Source organism: Pristis pectinata, chromosome 17 (assembly GCF_009764475.1).
Source record: "Pristis pectinata isolate sPriPec2 chromosome 17, sPriPec2.1.pri, whole genome shotgun sequence".
NCBI lineage: Eukaryota > Metazoa > Chordata > Chondrichthyes > Rhinopristiformes > Pristidae > Pristis > Pristis pectinata.
Window position 1 is genome coordinate 43983069 of NC_067421.1, and position 22830 is coordinate 44005898.

At 40.4% G+C, this 22830-nt stretch overlaps 1 protein-coding gene across 3 annotated transcripts in view; it reads right to left on the reverse strand.

The window, feature by feature from the left end:
• The window catches only part of sbno1 (strawberry notch homolog 1 (Drosophila)), a 103454-nt gene that overhangs the window by 22069 nt on the left and 58555 nt on the right, over positions 1 to 22830 (reverse strand). For all 3 annotated transcript variants that reach the window (XM_052032017.1, XM_052032015.1, XM_052032016.1), the window contains exons 13-20: positions 21592 to 21774; positions 13452 to 13549; positions 11154 to 11305; positions 5175 to 5360; positions 3735 to 3908; positions 3359 to 3522; positions 1168 to 1299; positions 947 to 1082 (exon numbers count right to left, since the gene is read on the reverse strand). In XM_052032017.1, the coding sequence (XP_051887977.1) occupies positions 947 to 1082; positions 1168 to 1299; positions 3359 to 3522; positions 3735 to 3908; positions 5175 to 5360; positions 11154 to 11305; positions 13452 to 13549; positions 21592 to 21774 (1225 nt within the window). The remainder of the gene's footprint in view (positions 1 to 946; positions 1083 to 1167; positions 1300 to 3358; positions 3523 to 3734; positions 3909 to 5174; positions 5361 to 11153; positions 11306 to 13451; positions 13550 to 21591; positions 21775 to 22830) is intronic.

Consider the following 22830-nt stretch of genomic DNA (forward strand, 5'->3'; position numbering starts at 1 on the left):
TTGGGCCCCGCATCTTAGGAAGGATGTGCTGACGTTGGAGAGGGTTCAGAGGAGATTTACGAGAATGATTCCAGGAATGAAAGGGCTTAAGTATGATGAGCGTTTGTCGGCTCTTGGACTGTACTCGCTGGAGTACAGAAGGATGAGAGGGGACCTCGTAGCGACATTTAAAATGTTGACAGGTAAGGATAGAGTAGATGTGGCTAGGCTGTTTCCCTTGGTGGGCGTGTCCAGGACCAGAGGGCACAATCTTAGAATTAGAGGGTACAGTTTCAAGACAGAGATGAGGAGAAGTTTCTTTACCCAGAGGGTGGTGAAATTGTGGAACTCCTTGCCACGCACAGCAGTGGAGGCCAGATCAGTGGGGGGTATTCAAGGAGGAGATAGACAGATATCTAAATAGTCAGGGTATCAAGGGATATGGGGATAAGGCTGGCAAATGGGATTAGAATAGTTTTTTTTTCTCTCTCTTTTTTCCCACCCCATTTCTTTTTCCCTTTTCCTTGGAGCAGACTCGATGGGCCGAATGGCCTGCTTCTGCTCCCTTATCTTGTGATCTTGTGATCTTAAACTTCTGGGTGAGCCTCCCATGAGGGACCTTGTCAAATGCCTTACTAAAATCCATGTAGGCAACATCTACAGCTCTACCTTCATCAATCACCCTCGTCACCTCATCAAAAAAAAAATCAATCAAGTTACTAAGGCATGACTTGCCCTGCACAAAGCCATGTTAACTGTCCCTAATTAGGCTATGGTTTTCAAAATGCTCAAATTCTATCCCTAAGAATCCTCTCCAGTAACTTCCCGAGCACTGACGTGAGACTCTCCGGTTATAGTTACCAGGTTTCTCTCCGCTTCCCTCTGTTTCTAAGATTTGTCTAACCGCATTCCCAGATCTTCCATGAACAGAGATTAGGGAACAAAACTGAAAACCACAGGTCCTCACCAAACTGTTGAATGGCACGGTCTGCACTCCAAGGCAACTCCAAGGTCATGTGCACTCGCCGTCGTTGGTTCTTAACCCTGCGATCTGCTTGCAATGAAATCCCAGAACTGGCCGCTTCCGAAATTATCGCAATATTCTAATGGGCAAAAAAACACAATTTTAAAAAAGTAGTAATCAGAACTTGCTATCCAAAACAGATGTCTGAAATGAATTCCTTGTACCTTCTCTCCATCCATAAACCGCTGCTTCTCTGTGATGTTGAGGATTTCCACAGGAACATCAAGTTCGGATCTAGATTCGTAAGATATACTGCCATCATCATTGCTCACAACCCTACCTTTACGGCCTGTCATCTAGAAAACACAATTTCAATTAAGCAAGTCTAACAACATTTTTATTTAATAAACACCTCAACAGATCAAGCAAGGAATAACAGTAATTAAAGATGGACAGAGTAACATAGTCCTCTGTATGACTTAAACTAAATACAAGGAAATTCATAAGCAGGATATTGCTTTATCTTAAATGAGTATGACACTTCACCAAGCTGTAAGCTTATTTTTATGAAATCTGTACAAGTTCTGGTATGTAATTAAAAAAAAGTACAATTAACTAGATTAAGAGCTGTTTATGTATTTTGGGTGGGGGGGAAGTGGCAGATAAGAAAAGATGAGGAGGCTGAAAATACACCACCCACTCAGTAGTTGAGAGGAAATGCTGACATTAAAAATAAAATTCTAGGTAGCTGGATGACAATGGGAAAAGTGTTTCTTCCCCCCCATCTTTGATTCACTGCACCCAGACAGTAAATATCCATACTCCAATGGAAATGCTGGTGAGAAGCCACCTGGAACTGCTGCAAACTATAACATGAAGGTATTCTAAAGTGCATGGTAGTTTGGTACAACAGTACTCTTGCTGGCTTACTTCAGAGAACAGTTAAGAATCGGTGACATTGGTCATTGATCCAAAGCCACAATATTGTTGATGCATTATTAAAACAGAGAACAGTACAGCACAGTACAGGCCCTTCAGCCCACGATGTTGTGCCAATCTATAGAAACCTTGTCCACATTCAAACTATCCCTCTCTCTCCTTTCATTCTTGCACTATCTTTAGAAAATCATGCAGCAAGGAAACAGACCCTTCAGCCCACCATATTTGTGCTGGCCATCAAGTGCCTTTCTATACTATCTCCATTTTGTAGCACTTGAAATACAATGGCATAGGAGGTGATAGGACAAGTTATGAGAGCACCTGCCTTACCACACACGCAGGTTGGGTGCTCCAGATTTAAACCACCTGCTACGTGAAAAAATACTTTCTCTAAATCTCCTACCCCTTACTTTATGACTCCTGGTTATATGCACCTCTGCTATGGGTGTTTCTCACCACCTTCAACTCTAATAAAATTTGATAACCTCAATCAAGTCCCCCCTCAGCTTTCTCCAGCACAAGGAAAAGCAGCACAGCCTATCGAATCTCTCTTTTATAACTGAAATACTCTATCCAGGGTAACATCCTGGTGAATCTTCTCTGCATCCTCTCTACTGCAATCATATCCTTCCTATAATCTACCAACCAGAACTCCACACACTACAGCTGTGGTCTCACTAACATTTTATGCAGTTGTACCATAATTTCCTTTATCTTGTATTCTATGCTCCCCCCTCCCCCCCCCATTAATGAAGAAAGGTATCCCACGTCTTCTTAACCTCCTTATCCACCTGTGCTGCTGTCTTCAGGAATGAAGGAAATGCACACCCAGGTTCCTCTGCTCCTCAGTACTCAGGCCCTACCATTTATTCTACAAACTCTAGCCTTTGTGTCCTCCCAAAATGCACTGCTTCAAATTTTTCAGGATTAAATCCCACCTGCCATTTTCCTGCCTATATTACCAACTGAATACAGGTAATATTGAGTTGGTAATATACAACTTAACAGTATTATTCTGAAACCAATGACTACCCTCCTCACTTTCAACATTAGCAATTTATCTATCTAGTCACAAACAAATACTCTATTCCAATGCTTGCACCTGTACCTCAGGCAATTGGTGGTTGAAACTCTTACCTATGCCTTGATTCACTCCGCATTTACAAAAATCTGTGCCTTCCTTCACACACAACATGAACTGAAGCTCTTCCAAAGCTCTACTCCCAAAATCCTAGCCACACTTTTGTGTTCACGTCTCATCCCCATACTCAGAGACCTATCTCCACTGCAACCCCACCATCATTTTAACATTCTTCTTGGTTCTATCACATCTTCATTGCATTGTAGTTTCTCTTGTGGCTCAGTGTGACGTTTTGCTCGATATCATTCCTGTGGAACATCTCAGGGTATGTCCTCATTACTGAAGCAGGTCATAGTTACAGATGCATGCATATCATCACATTACTTCAAACTGACCTCTGCTACATTATCTGGGCCACCCAGCTCGTCTATCAGTTCATCCAGCGTGTTGGGAGGTAGATCTTCAGCAAGCCTGTCCAGCTTCTCGAGTAATTCTCGTTTCATTTGCTGGGCTCTTTCTACTGCATCCTGGCTGGCTACAATGCTATGGCTACTGTTACCTTGAGTTTTATTTGGAGGAAAAGGAAAGGGAATTAGATCACAGTAAGGGGCTCATTTTTGAAAATAGACTCTAATCCTTAGTCTGATGATCAATGCAAGATAAAAAGCACATATATTCATGCTACTTCATTCACATGATACTGAACATTGCACCATACTCTCTGCCAATTTTTCAGTGGCTAAACCTTTTTTGCATTTGCAACACCTTTACCTGAAGGAAGTGCATTATTGGTTGTGCTGCTGATTGAAGTTGTGGAGAAACTGGGCTTTTTAGATCCAAGGCCAGATGCTAGCAAGGCACTTTGGATAGAATCTGGATCAATACTTTTCTTCTTCTTCTTCTTCTCTTTGTCTTTCTTCCGGTCCTTCCTCACTAACCAAGGATCTATTTACGACAAAAAGGAGAATAGTCACAAAAATTGAAGGTCGTTGGCAGACCCAAGAATCTCTTTGAAACCAGAGTATAGTTAAAACATTTAGTTCAAGATGTCACTAAATAACATGTCACAAGCTTCCCCACACAAACCCACGGCACCTCTAAATCCTATCATCAAACGATCACACCAAATCCCTTTGACTTGTGCCAATAAAATTATCCTGAACCTCCAGCCCAGGGAAAGGTACAACAGGAATCTTTCGATCACCATCTTCTCCAGCTACCTCATCAGTCATCCATCCCTTTCAACAATGTCTCAGTTAATATGCCCAATAGCTTCAATGTCTGATACAAACTCAACTCATCTTCACCCGAAGCGGAATCCAGAAGAATTCACCTGCTAAAGCTCCTGACTAGCTAGCGTTATCATTGTCCTCCCCCCATCCAATTCATACTACTCTCCAGAATACTCCAACTTCCACATGGCTTTCAGATTAATACACTTGATTCAGAATCAGGTTTATTATTATTGTCTTATATGACATGAAATTTGTTGTTTTGCAGCAGCAGTACAGTGCAAAGACAAAATTACTATACATTGTACATTTGAGAATCAGAGTGAAGTCATGGAATGCTTTGTATGAGAGGACACCATCTAGTTGGCTGAAGAATCATTGTTCATTTACAACAATAGGAAGGCTGTCACATTGAACGATGATCAGGACTTAACACATAGTTTGGCATTATTGATATGGAAACTATATCTTTGCTGAGAAATGGTAATTCACCTTATGTAAGACTGGGCATCAGTCCCATGTGATGGTGAGCTTTATAACCTCAACATACCTCCAATGAATTTTCATCTGTCTTGTGGAGTCTGCACATTCTCCACCATGGCATAGATTTTCTCTGCTCCCTCCCCCACTAAGTCTTCCTGCTTCCTCAGATCTCAAAGATGTGCTGGTTGGTACATTAATTATCTAATGTAAATTAGACCTAGTGTAGGTGACTGGTGGGAGAATTGGAGGAGAGGTTCTGAGTTGTTAATGTGCATGTGAGAGAGAAAAGGGTAGAAGGAAGCGGGGAATGTGATTGCCCTAAAGGATGGCAATTACTCAAAGGGCTAATGACCTCCTATGTCACATATGACTGAAAAATGGCAGATAACTGCACAGTTAAAGCATTCACTGCTACCTGCGCAAAGTGCCCTCACTCACACTGAGCTCTGTAGAGATGTCTAGAATGGAAATGCTGCTCATCTTTTCATCAACTTACCATCCTCTTCATCAGAAGATTCATCCCTGAAAGGGTTAAAGTCATCGTCAGCAGAACTGACAGAGTGAAAACTTTCTCCGTCACTGCCTTCACTTTCAGATACTTCGGAGTCGCTCCCTGAAGAGCTGCTCCCAGCAAGCCCTTTGGTCTTGCGAGCTTTTTTAGCTTCTCGTTTGTCCTCATTAACTGAAAAAGAGCAGATACATTTTAAGTGGTTCACAAAAGAAAACTAATCAAACTTGTCAATGTTCAAATATATAGTTTTACGTCAAAACTATCAGCTTCCCCTAGGTCTTAGGTAAACAAAAATCAAACTACTGTCCAGCCAAAAAGCCAACCAGAAGTTTGGTCCAAATGATAGGCTATCAGAGTTACAATAATACAGAAAGGATTCCAGATTTCTGGTTGCTGCTGGATCAACCAAAGGTGGGTGAAGGGAGGCAAAAATTCAGCTTAATATAAAAAAAAGTAGCTATGTGGTCCTTCAAGCTGTTCTGTCATTCATGCACCTGGTGGTTGAGATTCTACCTTGGTATTGGAATTGGTTTATTATTGTCACTTGTAACGAGGTACAGCAAAATACTCGTCTTATATCCCGTTTGTACAGATCAATTCATTACACAGTGCATTGAGGTAGTACAGGGTAAAAACAATAACAGAATGCAGAGTAAAGTATTCATTCCTCAGCACTATCCCCATATCCCTCATTGGCCTTAATACCCACACCAATATATTGATATCCATTTTGAATGATAAGCAGCTTCCATAGCCCTCCAGGTTAGACAATTCCACATGTTCACCATCCTCAGTGAAGAAGTTTCTCACTGCAGTCCTGAACACTCTACCCCTTATTCTCAAGCCATGTTGTATCATCATACGCTCCTCAGCCAGAAGAAATAATCTACCATCACACCTTTCAATATATTCTCCTAATCAAACACAGCCAACTCTCCCCTCATACCTTCACAGTTTTGATTTAAGACCCAAGTTTCAAATCGAATTTGAATCCGATGTGGTTCAATGTAAAATTCTAAACATGTTCTGGTCACTTTCTCCCAAAGGCCCCAAGATAACCAATCAACCCTTTCCCATTGCACAAGCCAAGATCCAAAATAGTTTTTTTTTTACCTAGTTGGTTCCTCAAGATATTGACACAGAAGAATCTCAAATAATCCCACAGATTCATCTTATTGCAGCAAGTTTGATCTCTGCAAACTTCCATATCACATGCACCTCTAATTTCCTGCTTTATGCCAAGCCCCATATTGCATTCATTTGGTGGTCTCCTGCCAACGTTTCCTGTCTATTGCCAATTTTTGGTTTGACTCAGTGATTCTAACTCTACATCATCTGTCATGCCAAAATCATTCCCCACCACTAAACGCCTCCTTAAATAATAGTTGTACACCAGCCCCCCTTCTAGTCTGTCCTTCCTAAATGTCAAATACTCAAATATTTAGTTCCAGTTTTGGTCACCTTGCAGTTACTCTACTGTAATGGCAATGAGATTATACCCACTTACTTCTAGTTGTGCCATTAATTAACTTAACTGCAAATGTACACATTCAGATATAGTATCTTTAATGAAATTTAGACATTTTCCTCAGCTTCAAACTTGTTGCTTAGCTTTTTTTGCCATTTGTTGTCACTTAGTTTTCTACCTTGCCCTTCCTGCTTTGTCTCTCCTTCCTGAATTCCCCTAGAGGTCCCCATACTCCTGCCAAACAAGTTTAACCTTTCCCAATAGCACCAGCACATTCCCCTACGAGGACACTGGCCCTGCTGAGTTACAACCCCTCCAATTTGTACAGGTCCCACCTGACCTAGAAATGGTTCCAATGCCTCAGAAATCTAAAGCCCTCCCTTCTGCACCTGCTGCTCAGCGACACATTCAGCTGTTCTATTTCCCTATTTCTGTTCATATTAGTACATGGGACTGCGAGTAATCCTGAATTGACAACTTGAAGCCCTTTCTAACCTTTTACCAGCACCCAAAACTCTGCCTGCAAGACTTCATCTTCCTTTTCCACTTAAATCATCAGTACCAATGTGGACCAGGACCTCTGGTTGCTCACCCTCCCATTTCAGGATTCTCTGCAGCCATTCATTGCCATCCTCGCCCAGGCACCAGGGAGGCATCCTGGAGTAACAGTAACGGCCTCAGAAATACATGTTTGCCCGTAACTACTGAATCCACCATGACTACAGCTCTTTCTTCTTCCTCCCCTGCTATGTACTTTAGACAATGTGGTCCCACAATCCTGGCTCTGACTGCATTCCACTGAGGAACCATTACTAAAAGGCACCCAAAAGAGGAGTGCTGACATACTGACAGGTACAGGAAAGAGACAAGTAGGAGTGAAAGAATGCAGAAACGTGGGCATGAAGCCAAGATGCATGTAAAACTGGCACATATCCAAATGCAATTTGTAATGAGGATTATAACTATGCAGTTTTAAAACGTTCTCCATTGTGATAATGAAGCTTATCCAGTATGCCTGACAGAGAACTGCACAGCAAGATCCCAGTGACAAATGTGTAAACTTCAGCGTTTAGTAAGCCAATTTACTCCAGAGATGATCACATTATCAAAGAATGATCTGTGTCACTCCCACAAATGCCATGAGGTGACAGGAGTTCTATTTTACAACTCCTTGTAAATAGTCACAAGAACTGTTTGATTTAAATAGTTTTTTTTTAGACAATGACCTATGTCGTTAAATAATCAATTTAAGATCATTTTTGTCTTCTGTTAGTGCTTTTCAATTTACTTCCTCTTAAGACAGGAGAATGCAAATAGAAATGAAAGATTACAGTAATCTGTAGTCAGAATCATGCTGTCACTTGCCCAGCAGACAGGAGATGCTTATGAGGTCAACAATTATACCACACTAAACTGCATACTGTGAAGCAGAGAATTAACAACAGTTTAGTTATGTTAATGCATTCATACATGTATTCAGATTTTTTGAAAGGCTTTCTAAAAAAAAAATCAGAAACTTATGGCACGAGGTAACTAAGAAAATCGATGGAGGTAATGCAGCAGAAGTGGTTTTCATGGACTTCAGTAAGACTTTTGACAATATCCCACATGGTAGACTGGGCCAGAAGGTTAAGGAACAATGGATTTGATGGCAAACTAGGTCCAAAATAGATTTGGTAGTTGGAGGCAGAAGGTAGTGGCATTGTTGAGACTTCGATCGGCTGGAAAGTTGGGCAGAGCAGAGACAAATGGAATTTAATCCAGACAAGTGTGAGATAACGTACTCAGAGAAGTCAAATTTTGTTAGGATACGTCAAGTAAATGGCAAGGACCTTAGTAGCATCGATGTAGAGAGGGACCTTGGGGTCCAAGTCCACAGCTTACTGAAAGTGGCACTGTGACATACCAGCAACAATAGAAACACACCGAGTCATGTATAAGTGTTAGAAACTATTTTATTAATAATTACTTATTTACTTAGAAAAGTAAAAATGTTAGATATTAAACATTAACCCCAAAACTAAACTCGAAGTGTGCGTGTGGCAAATTCCCAAACCCAGGAATAATTCTCAAAGTTCAGTTCAGCAAGTCAACAGGTGAAACGTGAGCAAAGGCTTTTGCAAAACCACCGTTGAGTGAAGAGAAAATGTAGAGAGAAGTTACGAAATCTACATGTTCCACAATGGAACCCATAAGACACCTCAATCACTGATGATCTCCATTGCTTTGTTCTGAAGTATCTGCCACCCCGAAGGCATTCAACAGCGGCCACCTACACAAATACCTGTTTCCCACTACAGGTTAACGACGAAGTGAACTCCACTTGTTTGCTCCAAAAATCCGTACATAGATTGTAGTGACAGACACAGCTATTGTTCTTCATCCATTGTTACAGAGACGAGCAATCAGTCTCTCTCGACTCACCGAGCAAAACAGCCAGCACGTTGTTATCTTCTTGCTGTCTTGATGACACCACACACACACACAAACTACTACTCTACTGTCCAGGTACCTTAAAGGGACATTCACCAAATAACAACCTGACTCATAACAGCACCATAGATTAATAGGGTCGTGAAGGAGGCATTTGGTATGTTTGTATTCATAGGTTGAGGCACTGAGTATTAAAGTTGGGACGTTAGAACACATTTCGAAGATTGCGTACTGTTCTCGTTGCCACGCCAGAGGAAAGATGTGGTATCAATACAGCACAGAAGAGATTCACCAAGACGGTTCCCAGAATGGAGGCCTGTGGTTATAAGATGAGATTGGATAGGCTGGGTTTATTCTCAACCCAGTTTACTTTCTGCCTTTGGCCAATGCTGATGCAAGGCCATTGATTGGAAATGTTAATTCTGTTTCTTTCCACACAGATGTTGACTGGCATGCTGAGCATTTCCAGCATCTGCATTTGTACCCCAGTACTTCGCTTTAGATCATTACGGTGCTCTTGCTGATGGCCACAGGATATTTTCACCAGGTCTGTTAATGTCCATTCCAATTCTCCATGGCAAAAAGTGGAATAGTTGCAATGGGATAGAAGAAAGAAATCTTCCCAAGTAATTTTGAAAATAAATTGTGGCAATTAATTAAATAATATACACTGGTAAACAATGCATATTCAATTACTGGTAAAATATTAGAGACAATACATTCTGCATTCCTTAATACATCTCGGATTACATTCACTATTTTCAATTTGCTGCATTACTAAGTGCAACTCCATTTAGTTTGGAACAGAATATGGAACACGTTTAGGAAGCTGTGTTTGGACAGCACAGTGGTGCAGCTAGTAAGTGCTTTATAGAGTTTGCACATTCCCCATGATTGTGTGGGTTTCCTCCCACAACAAAGACATGCAGGTTGGTATGTTAATTGTGTAGATGAATGGTAGAATCTGGGGTTAGTTGATGAGAATGTGGAGAGAATAAAAAAAAATGTTATTAACATAGGATTAGTGTCAATGTGTGCGAACTCAGTGAAACAAAGGGTCTGTTTCTGTGCCATCTCCACTACTCTATTTACAAAGCTTTCACAGCACAAAGTCAGCCCAATACATTGACCCTAATGTTTACGGTCTACCTGAGCCTTATCACCTAACTCCATCAATACATTGCCTCTTGCGCCAGCAGCATCTTTCTCTTTCCATTCATACGTGTGCACATTGATAAAAGATTCAATGTGGCCTATTAAAATACTTAATGAAGCAAGCCTTGCTTCCCCTTTCCTCTGTAAACATGACACCAGGGATTACAATGAAAGGAAACATCAAGGGTTCAAGCACACATCTTGTACATTTAACATCTCTTGGAAATTAAATCTACTAAATAACCTGCACCAATTCCTTCAAAGAAAGTGACCTGGATTTCATTGGCAAGGGCACACACTCATCCAATTGAGCTCAACCACATCCAAAAGACCAACCGTGTTCGACCAAATAGTTCGTCAGTTCTAGAGTGACAAGGACATTGAGCTGCAGTACTGCCTTGATCAACACATGAGCAATGCAGGGAAGCCAGAGCAATCCCCACCCATTGAAGTCAAAACCTTTGACAGCCAACAAAAATCCCACCCCCAAGTTTAAAAAAAATGAAATAAATTAGAAATTAAAATTTTGAAAATTAAAAATAAAATCAATCGTAAGCTTAAAACCTGTTGGGTATTAAAAAGATTAATTAAACCACAAATAATTAAAAAGGAACTTGCCTTATTCTTCCTCAGTCCAGCAATCCCCATTGAAATCAATTGGCTGGCAGGATTCTACACCAGGTCCAACCTGGCACAGGATCCTAACAAATTCCCCAATGTACATGTTAGGGAATAACGATAAGATCGTGTTTTAACTTTGGACTTCATGGGATCTTGCATATTCACACAAAAGTCCTGAAGTTTGCCTTATGTGGGCTAGCCTTTTCCAGCAAAATCCAGTGTCTTTCCTAAAAAAAATATGGGCATTGTACTCCAAGAAGCAATACATTCACCAACATCAGTCATACCTTTCCGTTTTTTTCCTTTGTTCTGTCTTGAGGGACTGTCAATCGGAGAGTCTTGATTGCTAGGCACATTCATTTCTATCCCCAACAAGCTGTACAGCTTTTTTCTGTCAGGTGCTGGGAAATGTTTCTCAATCAAAGACTGAAGGACACCTCTGCAACATTTAAAAAAATGTATGAAATTACATTATGAATAGCTGATATGTTAACGTTTGCTTGCTGCCAACTGAATTATGTAGTTAAAATCCCTGTTAACTCCAGAAGATAACTCACCAAGATTGGTGAAGCTGTGGACAGTGTAAAAGACTATCAAAGAATACAGTGGGATATAGATCAGTTGCAGATATGGGCAGAGAAGTAGCACATGGAGTTTAATCTGGGCAAGTGTGAAGTGTTGCACTTTGGAAAGTCAAATGAACAGAGAAAGTATACAGTTAATGGTAGGCCGCTTAATAGCATTAAAGTACCGAGGGATCTTGGAGTCCAGGTCCATAGTTCACTGAATGTGGCTATGCAAGTGGATAAGGTGATAAAGAAGGCATAGGCATGCTTGCCTTCATTGGTAGGGGTACAAGAGTAAGGAAGTAATGCTGCAGCTATATAAAACTTTAGTCAGACTGCACTTAAGAGTATTGCATGTAGTCGCCCCATTATAGGATGTGGAGACTGGAGAGGATGCACAAGAGGTTTACCAGGATGCTGCCTGGATTAGAGGAGATGAGCTGTAAGGAGAGGTTGGACAAACTTGGGTTGTTCTCCCTGGAGCGTCAGAGGCTGAGGGGAGACCTGATAAAGGTTTTCAAAATTATGAGAGACAGTCAGAATCTTTTCCCCCCAGGGTAGAAACGTCCAACACCAGGGGGCATGCTTTTAAGGTTGGAGGGGTGGGGGGAGGGGGTGGAGGAAAGAGTTTAAAGGCAACGTGAGGGGTAAGTTTTTATTTTAAAAATGCAGAGTGGTAGGTGCCTGGAATTAGTTACCAGGGGTAGTAGTGGAAGCAGACAGCTAGGTGGAGTTTAAGAGGCTTTTAAATACACACATGAATATGGAGGGATATGGATGATTCACAAGAGGACATTTTGTAATAAATTGCATCAACATTGGCACAACATCATGGGCTGAATAGCCTGTCCAGTGCTGTACTGTTTTATGTTCTATATAATGATCTCAATTATTTAAAAGGTTGACTCCTTTATTCCCTAAGAATAAACAACTAGTAGGGCAGAGCTCCAGAAAGAGAGAGTTGCATACAGGCCATCAGCTCCATCTTGCCTATATTCACATATCAGCCCTCAGAGGTGGCAGTTATTTATCACAGGGCCTGAGCCCAATTTAGTACTCTAGTATTGAGCCAAGGAGATGGTCACATCCAATTAAATACACAATTCAAAAGTAAAACACTTCTCCCAACATTTTAAACTACACATGGCACAGCTGCTAGTACTGAGTAATGTCACGGATTTGTAATTAAATTATTGCAAGTACTTTATTTGAGTGTAAAGAACCAGCCGATTTTTCCTTTTTCTGAGTGTGAATTGGCTACCTTCATTGTAATAGTTCATTCTGTTGAACTTAAAAGGCACTTTCTTTGATCTGAAGTACTTTGGGACAGAAGTTAAAAAGCTGCTACACATGTAAATTCTTCTAAAGAGTTGATAGTAACAGTGCACTTTCAAGTGACCACTTCTGTATATATTTCATTCATCAGATTATCCATACATGAGATTTGGTAAACACTGGTAAAACCACACAGCTGCTGTTCATGAAACAAGTTACATGCAGTAATTGCTCGTAATGCTAATACTTTGAATTTTAAACTGCCCTAACAAAACATCTGGCCTGGTCATGGATTGTTCAAACTGTTCAAAAATTTTAAATGGATTCTTCAACAAATTTTTTTTAAAAGCAACTACACTGTGCTTTAATTAGGACAGCTCAAGAAGATTTTATTTCCAAACCATGGTACTTCAGAACATTCCTAGACCATGCAAAGTACATTCATTTAGAGAGCCTGAACACACCTGAGGGCATCTCATTGGAGCTTCCTAGCTAATTTGAGAGAGAAAAGCAATAAACTTGGCAGTTTACCTTTCACAGTTTCCCTCTCTTGTATTAGTTGTGTATATAAACAAATGCATCAAAGCAATGGTTCCAGCTGGCAATGGCAGAACATCTCAGGAAGACAGTAACTCCCATATTCCGTTTATACATAAGCAGCAGCACTATTAGTTTTGCACTGCTACCACCTTTCAAACAAAATTGACATTCAAAAAAAGAGACATTTATACTATGCAAACGTACTTAGCAGTTGAAACAAAATCATTAAGTTCACCACCACCTTCCTCCAAAGCTTCAAGGGTCCTTGCTTCTCCAGTGGACTGAAGACCAATCACCACACACTAGAATTAAACAATTAAGCTATTAGAATGGATTAGACTTTACTTATCAGCAGTAGCTTATAAACTTCCCAGTTACAATTCTCAATGTTGTGAATGGATAGCTGGATGACTTCAAGACAAGCAGAGGGTAGGGGAAAGAGCAGTTCTGTAGAGCGGAAGATGGCAAGTGAGGCTCTGCAAAGATTGGGACTGTGACCATAATTGTTCACAATTTATATTAACAAATATATTTTCAAACTGAAAATCATTTTCAACATTTGAAGATATTTAACAGACAATACTGAGAAGAGCTGCAACAATTTACAAAAGATAATAAACATGTAGCATGGGCATAAAGTTAGCAAATCAATGTGTCACTTGGCCATCAGATTTTCTTAAGCAAAATGAAGCCTTATAGTAACTGGAATATAATCTAACTGTAGTAGAGAGGAAGAGATATGACTACAAGTGCACAAGGCATTAAGGATGTGACCCAGAATCACAGCAATGGCCCACCTTGTCCCTGCCAACCACAATGCCCATCTACCCTAAGCCCACTTGCCCACATTATACCTGTATCCCTCCATTCCTTTCCTATCCCAAGTACCTGACCAAACATCTTTTAAAAGTTGCAACAGTATCTGCCTCGACTACCTCCTCTGGCAGCTTGCTCCAAATAATCACCACCCTCTGGTGAAAAACGTACACCTCAACCTCCTTTAAATTTCTTCCTCTCACCTTAAACCTGTGGTCTCTAGTTCTAGACTCCTCTTTCCTGGGTAAAAGATTCTGACTATCTGTCCTATCTATGCCCCTCAGCCTCCTAAGTTCCAGTAAGAATAAACCCATCCTATCCAATCTCTTATAGGTACAGCCCTCCATTGCAGGCAACATCCTGGAGAATTGCTTCTGTACTCGAGAAGCTAGGAAATTCAGGGAAGAGAATAGTCATGTCTTGAAACACATCCACATTACAAAGGTGGAAGTGCTGGAAATCTTAAAGAACATAAATGTGGGTAAATCTCTGGGGCCTGACTGAGTGTATCTTAGGACATTGTGGGAAGCCAAGGAAGAAATTGCTGGGACCCTGGCAGAGATACCTCTATCACTAGAAACAGGCAAGGTACCGGAAGACTGGAAGGTGGCTCATGTTGTGCCTTTATTCATGAGCTACAAGACAAGCTGGGAACAACAAACAATCTGCTGGAGGAACTCAGGAGGTCAAGAAGCATCTGTGGGAGGAATGGAATTATCCAACATTTCGGGTTGAAACCCTACAACAGTGAACTACAGGCCAGTGAGTCCAACATCAGTAGTGGGAAAGTTACTGGAGGGAATTCTGAGGGACAGCATCTACCAGCATTTGGAAAAGCAAGGACTGATTAGAGACAGTCAGGATGGCTTTGTGTACGGGAAATAGTGTCCTACGAATCTGATTGTTTTTGAAGAGGTAACCGAGAGGATTGATGAGGGTAGGGCAGTAGATGTTCTCTACGTGGACTTTAGTAAGGCCTTTGATGAGGTCCCACAAGGTAGGCTGGTCTGTAAGGTTAGATCACAAGGGATCTAGGGCAAGGTAGCCAATTGAAAACAAAATTGGCTTGGCGGTAATGAAGGGTGATTTTTCAGATTGAAGGACTATGACCAATAGTGTGTCACAGAGATCATTGCTGGGTCCACTGTTGCTTGTTATCTATATTAATGATTTGGATGAGAATGCAGTTGGCATTGTTAGTATATTTGCAGGCGACACCAAAATTGATGATATTGTGGACAGCAAAAAAGGTTACCCAAGAGTATAACAGGATTTAGATCAACTGGGAAAGTCGGCCAAGAAACAGCAGATGGAACTTACCTTGGACAAATGCTAAGTGTTGCACTTTGCTAAGTTAAACTAGGGCAGGACTTGCAAAGTGGCAGGGCCCTGGAGAGTGTTGTAGAACAGGTTACAACTACATGGTTCCGTAAAAATGGGATCACAGGTAGACAAAGTGGTCAAAGTGGCATTTGGCACTCTTGCCTTAATCTGTCAGGGCATTGAGGGCTCCTCGTGATTTAATAAACCTCATGAAGGTCACCCCTCAGCCTCCTTCACTCCATGGAGAACAGTCCCAGCCGATCTAGTCTCTCCTTATCATTCAAGCCCTCCAGTCCCAGCAAAATCCCTGTGAACCTTTACTGCAGAATCTCTAGCATAATCTCATCTCTCCTATAGTATGACGACCAGAAACGCACACAATACTCCACGTGTGGTCTCACCAACATCTTGTGGTGAGGGTGCTCATGATAGTGTGTGAATTCGAAGGGAACTAGTGGGTGGTTTTCCCATCCACCTGCTGCACACATCCTTCTTGCTAGTAGAGGATCCAGGTTTGGAAGCTGGTCAGAGTAGCCTACTGAGACAATGCAGTGCAGGTGGTAGATGGTACACATCGTAGCCACTGTGCTGGCAGTGATGAAATCAATGTTTAGGGAAATGGATAGGGTTCTTTGTTCTGGATTGTGTTGAGTTTCTTGGGAGTTGCTGGCATTGCACTTGTCCAAATGGAGGGTATTCCATCAAGCTCCTGACGAGCCTTGCAGATGGTGGAAAGGCCTTTGGGTGTCAGGAGCTGGGTCATTAGCCACAGGATACCCAGCTTGTGAAGTTATTGCAGCCATAGTATTTATGTAGCTGATCCAAATGAACTTTTCATTAAATGGTGACCCTCAGAACGTTGATGTTTAGGGACTCTGTGGCACAAATGTTACTTGCCACTCATCAGCCTATGCCTGAATATTGTCTTGGTCTTGTTGCATACAAGTATAAGCTGTTTCATTTGATAAGTTACAAGAGAAACTGAACACCGTACAATCATCAGCAAACATTCCCACTTCTGACCTTATGGTGAAATAACAGTCATTAATAACCACACAAGGGTTTGGTACTGTCGACTCTGCTTTACTGATAACAAGGAAAGCAAAACCGGTGGCCACCCAAATACATGATAAAAGCCAAAAAACTGAACAGAATTCAGTAGGATTTCCCTTAACCAGAAAGTGCTGAGAATGTAGAAAATGCTATCACAAAAATTGATTGGCATGAATGTTACAGGTGCTAGAAAAATGCTAAGGGAAGTTAGAAAAGGAAGGGTGAGGAAGAAAACAAAGGCAAATACAGCCCCAAGCTTTGTCTGGCACACAGTGTGGCCGTGTCTACAATGTGATCTACCTGCTTAAACTCACCTTTTCTCAATATTCTTTTATATCTTTGCTTAACAAAAAACTCCAATTAAAATTAATCAACCTAGCAGGTTGAGTCAGAAGTAGTTTCCATCACTCTCTAGTTCTTTGACTGTGCATGTTGATCCTAGATTATCCTTACTGTTAGCAATGGTTCCATACACCTTTCAAGTTCTCCTTAACATGTTGAAAATTCACACCCAGTCACCACAAACATTGTAAGTTCCTTAAAACATATTTACCTTGTGTAATTTAATTCTAGGGATAAATAGAGGGCCCGTCTCCTTCCTAAAGAATGGTGCCAAAACTGCTCCAAATACAACCTAATCTGGAGTTTTAATGTAGCTATAGCAGGGTTATGCTGCTAGAATTGGACTAAAACAAAGAAAGGAATCTTGAATGGATACAAAACCTTATATGGATTTGTTGGTCCAGATCTTGTGTACAGGTGTGTGGCGTGGGGGGTGGGGAGAAGGCCAGGGGTATTTTCTAGTAGCCCTATGATCACCTCTGTCATAGAACTCGATTTAGCTTAGATTTAAACACTCTCTCTGTTCTGTTCAACAACATTCTTAAACCACAGCTGAGAATAGCACCCACAACATCATTTCCTTTTTATTTCCCACATCTATTATCTTTTAGATCTCGGACACAAGGATAGTGTTAAATTATGGGCTTTTTTTCTTGCTGTAGATTTATATCACTCAATTGGATTTTCTGCGATTTAGTTCATTTACAAATAGAGACATAAGTAAGCGATGGGCAGGGTTCAACTATGCCTGAAGAATCAAAGAATTATGTACACTAGGTCTATTACCTCAATGCAACTTTTATTAGCATTGAAGTATACTTTTCATTTTAACGGAAAACCCAGATAAACTCCGGTAGTTTTAAATATGACCGCTCCCAAATTGTAGTCATCACTGTACCAACAAGCTACATTAGCCCAGGACTGAGATAATAAATGCTGGTATCTCAAGATGCAAAATTGATCTTAAGGCAAACTTCTGCTTTCAGTCTTTGCTTCATCTTGTCCTTCTATGCACATTGTCGAAGTCACCTTGGGGTTTGAGATCTGGCAGATCCACACAATCTTTGTGGTAACATGCTTATCTTGAACTCTGAGTCTCTGCTTAAAAATAATGACAGAGCAGTGAAATTCTTAAAACCTTCAAGTGGTTGCTTCTGATCTACTTTTCCCAAATCACCTGCTTGTCGACAAATTTGTTCTCTCACAAGATTGGTTGAAGGTCTACAGTACATACCAATAATGTAACTTTCTTAGTTCAACCTTTAAATCATTATAATCCTTCTTATATTCAAATTCCTTCTCAGAGGTGCTATTATTTCTTTAGCCAATACCACTTACCCCCTACTTTTTTTTAAATTCCCTCATCTCAAACCCCTATCATGAGGAACATTGCTTCCATTTCTGCTCCTTTCAAGTCTTATTTAAGGAATCACAAGGACATCACACTTCCACGTGTCTTCTTTTACCCTCATCTCATTTATTATACTTTGAGTACTAAGGCATACTACAAAGCACAAAGTAATTATCAGATACGTCTTGAAATGCAAATATTTATATAAATTCCTTTCAGAACTTCTGGATACTTTGCATTCAATTTTTCAAGTGTACAAGAAACCTCAATATCATTGAATCTGTTAAATTACCACAAGTATTCCAATGGAGGATCAATTCAACATCACCTTAGTACTTCTGACCTTCTAGCACATGAAGTACTTCATTGGGATAATGATCTTAGATTAGAATTGGGGGCTAACAGTTACTTCTTCCTATAGGACCACAGCTAATATCCATGTCAACATTCCCAACTAATACACATGACCTCTGTTGTAATAAAAAAAATCTATCTCCAATATATTCAATGGCTGAGCACCCATAGTCTACTGAGACAAATACAAAGACTCAAGCAAATCTGAAATATTTCTCATCTGAAATTTAAAATCTCTTTAAATTGCTGCAAAGAAACACAATCTGCATGAAGCAAATAAAAGCACAAGATCTGAGAATGTTAGGTACGATCCAAACTGTTGCCAGTAGTCCAGCCACACCAGCACAGAAACAGGCCCTTCAGCCCAATTCATCCATGTCAACCAAGCTGTCTTCCTGAGCTAATCCCATGTGCCTATGTTTGGTCCATATCCCTCTAAACCTTTCCTATCCATGTACCGCGTAAATACCTTTTTTAATGTACCCACCTCTACCACTTCCTCTGGCAGCTCATTCCATATACCTACCACCCTCTGTGTCAAAAATTTGCTCTTCAAGTCCACTTTAAATCTTACCCCTCTCACTTTAAACCAATGCCCTCTATGAAACAAATCCAGTTGTCAAGTTCTGCCTGATTTCTTATTCTTGCTTTCCTGGGTTTGTTGTTAGATGTAGAAAGTAGCTAACGTGCAAAACTGCTACTAAGACAATCAGCTGCACCAAAAATCAGCAACTGGATTGGTTTGTTAAGAAAAATATCACTCAATCAGCACATTGCTTGAAGAGGCCAAACAATACTGACCTGACTCTGCTGCCTGAAGACATAGCCTAAATACGAGTTCATTGGTTCAACCCAAGTTATGGCAAATTAAACATTGTAGGCAGGAAAACAAAAGCCAACAAAATCCCAAACCAGAAGTGATCAGAATGTTACAAATCTCTATGGTATGCTGAAGGTTTATTTGAAATAAAATTCTTAACAGTTTGGATGGTCCCACCTTTGATTACTTGCAAAGAACAGCACAGATTGCACTAATCTCATCGTGTACAAAGACACATTGCAGTCATTGCATAACGCACAAAATTATTTCATGTCAAGGTTAGTAAAACCATTAAGATGAAGCTCCAGAACCAGATCCACAAACAGTGCAATCTGTGCTGTTCTTTGCAAGTAATCAAAGGTGGGACCATCCAAACTGTTAAGAATTTTATTTCAAATAAACCTTCAGCATACCATAGAGATTTGTAACATTCTGATCACTTCTGGTTTGGGATTTTGTTGGCTTTTGTTTTCCTGCCTACAATGTTTAATTTGCCATAACTTGGGTTGAACCAATGAACTCGTATTTAGGCTATGTCTTCAGGCAGCAGAGTCAGGTCAGTATTGTTTGGCCTCTTCAAGCAATGTGCTGATTGAGTGATATTTTTCTTAACAAACCAATCCAGTTGCTGATTTTTGGTGCAGCTGATTGTCTTAGTAGCAGTTTTGCACGTTAGCTACTTTCTACATCTAACAACAAATAGATAGTACTTTGTCACAGATAACTCAGTTGAGAATAATCACTCACAATAAATTTATCTTGAAGTCTTAAGAACCGCAGATGCTTACAGCACATTGATGTCTCATTTCTTAAATCTCTCTACTGGTACTTGCTAGAGACGTAGAAAACTAATTCACTCCTAGTGGCCTTGCATCTTTTCCACTTCAACTATTCTTTCAATTTTCTCTTAAAAGAACATTGCTACAGATGTTGAAAAATGAACCAAATTATTTGATGATCTGACAATGCTATTTAAAGAGTAATCCCCTCCCCTTTCCCACAACCCCCCCCCCCCACCATGATTCTTCTCTTCTTCCTTTTCCTGGCCTTTCTTTTTTCTACCCCCTTTTTGTTCCTTTCTCTCCTTACCTTTGACCCACCCTCTAGTGGGTCTGCTCTCCCCTCCTCCCCCACACCTGCCTATCACTAGCGATTACCTCCATCTACCTACCTCCACCTTGTGCCCACCCCACCTCCCCTCTTTTGTCCACCTATCACTGCTCTGCTTTTCCCTCCTGTATCTTGGGCTTCCCCTTTCCCATCTTCAGTCCTGAAGAAGGGTCCTGACCCGAAACGTTGACCGCCTGCTTTTCTCCATGGATGCTGCCTGGCCTGTTGAGTTCCTCCAGCATCATAATGTTTTTCATCTAGATTCCAGCATCTGCAGTCCTTTGTTCCTCTAAAAGAAAGATTGCCAAACCTCCATTCCATTAGCTATTTTTAATAGCTATACTTAAAAGAAAGCTTCGCTTTATCTAAAACCTTTCATAAAATATCCAACAAATCTCTTTCCTGTCCATTTAAGTACCAAGCATTATCCCTAGTATACCAGAAAGCTTAAAAACAGATAACACCTTATTAAAAAAGTTTTTTTTTTGCATCAACTTTGGACAAATGCTCCAAGCTCCTAACCAAATTCAAGCCCACTTTAAATCCACCACAACAAACAACTTGCAAGACATTTTACAGAATGCGCATCGGCAGCTGTGAGCCAGAGCTGAAAAGGCTGGCATCATTGAATTTAATGGACCAATCAATGCCATAGATGTCAATGGGTGATACTGCTCTACAATACTTTAGGCTTGCTCCCACAGCCTTTCAAGCTTTCAATCTCAGAGTCTGTCTCTCCTCTTATTGAAAGTAAAAACAAATCTAAATAATTCGAACAGTAGATTTTTTTTTTAAAACTTGCCTTAAATTCTTTCTACAACTGAATCCAATTGTTTCTCAAAATACCAGGATTTCGACTATGCTTTGAAGTTACTTTGTACATACTACAGAAACAAACAACTAAATCCAACTAATCCATGAGACCCCTCCCACCATCATCCAAGCAGAATAATTTTCTGTACTTTTCATGGTCAAGTGGTCTTGAGCCAGTTTTCCTTGAGCTACATCTATGCATTTAACTCAGCTACTCCCAGTGGCAGCAAATCCCATATTCTTACCAGGCTCTGGTAAAGAGACTACTCTTAATTTCTTCATCACGTTTATTAATCACCATTCTAGTAATGGCCCCACACACAATCGTTCCATTTAAGAAAGAATTTTTTAGCATTCATTACCTTTCCATTTTTGATCTCTTCCCGGGCAAGTTGCACTATTCTTTTAACTTTGGAAGCTATGCAGAGATATTTAAAAAAACGCTGATGTGCTGACCAGAACTGTCCCCACATGGACTTCTTCATTCGCTGTTCTGCATCAATCAGCTCCGCTGACATTTGAAATTTCTCCCTGGCCTCCACCCACTGAAAAGATAAAAAGTCAAAATTCAAAAATCAATTTTAATTTTAAGAAACACAATTCAAGACCAGTTCATGCTTCATGGGAAAAGAAACTGGTAACTGCATCTGTCTTCCAGTAATATTCTTGCTACTATTACAATTTTAAACTGTATAGTAAATTCTTTAAATAGATAATCTCACAAGTTACTTAACCTTAAATGCTCTACCTTTAATAAGAACACAAGAAATGGGAGCATGCCATTCATTATTCTGTGCCTACTTCACTATTCAACCAGATCAGGACTGATTATTCCTGTCAAAACCTCAACCTTTGATTCCCTTAATATCTAAAAATCAATCCCTTTCATGAATAAACTCAGTGACTGTGCTCTTACAGTCCTCATGGACAGAGAATTCCAAATATCTCCAGGTGAAGAGATTCTTACTGCCACTGTCCAACAGCCAATCCCTTAGTTTCAAATTGTAAACCCTGCTTCTAAACAGCCCATTCAGGGGAAACACCTTGGCTGTAAATATTTTGTATGTTTCAACGAGATTACCTCCTATTTTTCTAAACTCAAGGGAGTGTATGCTCAGTCTAGTTAAACTCACCTGGCTGTGCTAATGCAGATAAAAACCTTCAACTCCAGTCATTTTCACCAGCTCCAAAGATATATCTATGGGGATTTACAGGAGCCCATACTAGTATTCTGTTATTGGTTTTCCCTTGAACTACCTCAATGCACTGATGTGATGAAATGATCTGTATGGATGGCATGCAAACAAAGTTTTTCACTGTACCTCGTTCCATGTGACAATAATAAACCAATTACTATGTGGTGTGCAAAGGCTATAATAAATCTAGTCAAAAGGAAAAGAAAACCATACAAAAGATACAGAGAGCTAGGTAATGTTAGAGATCCGGAAGAGTATAAGGCTAATAGGAAGGAGCTTAAGGAGGAAATTAGGAGAGCCAGAAGGGGCCATGAGAAGGCCTTGGCAGGCAGGATTAAGGAAAACCCCAAGGCATTCGACAAGTACGTGAAGAGTATGAGGATAAGACGTGAAAGAATAGGACCT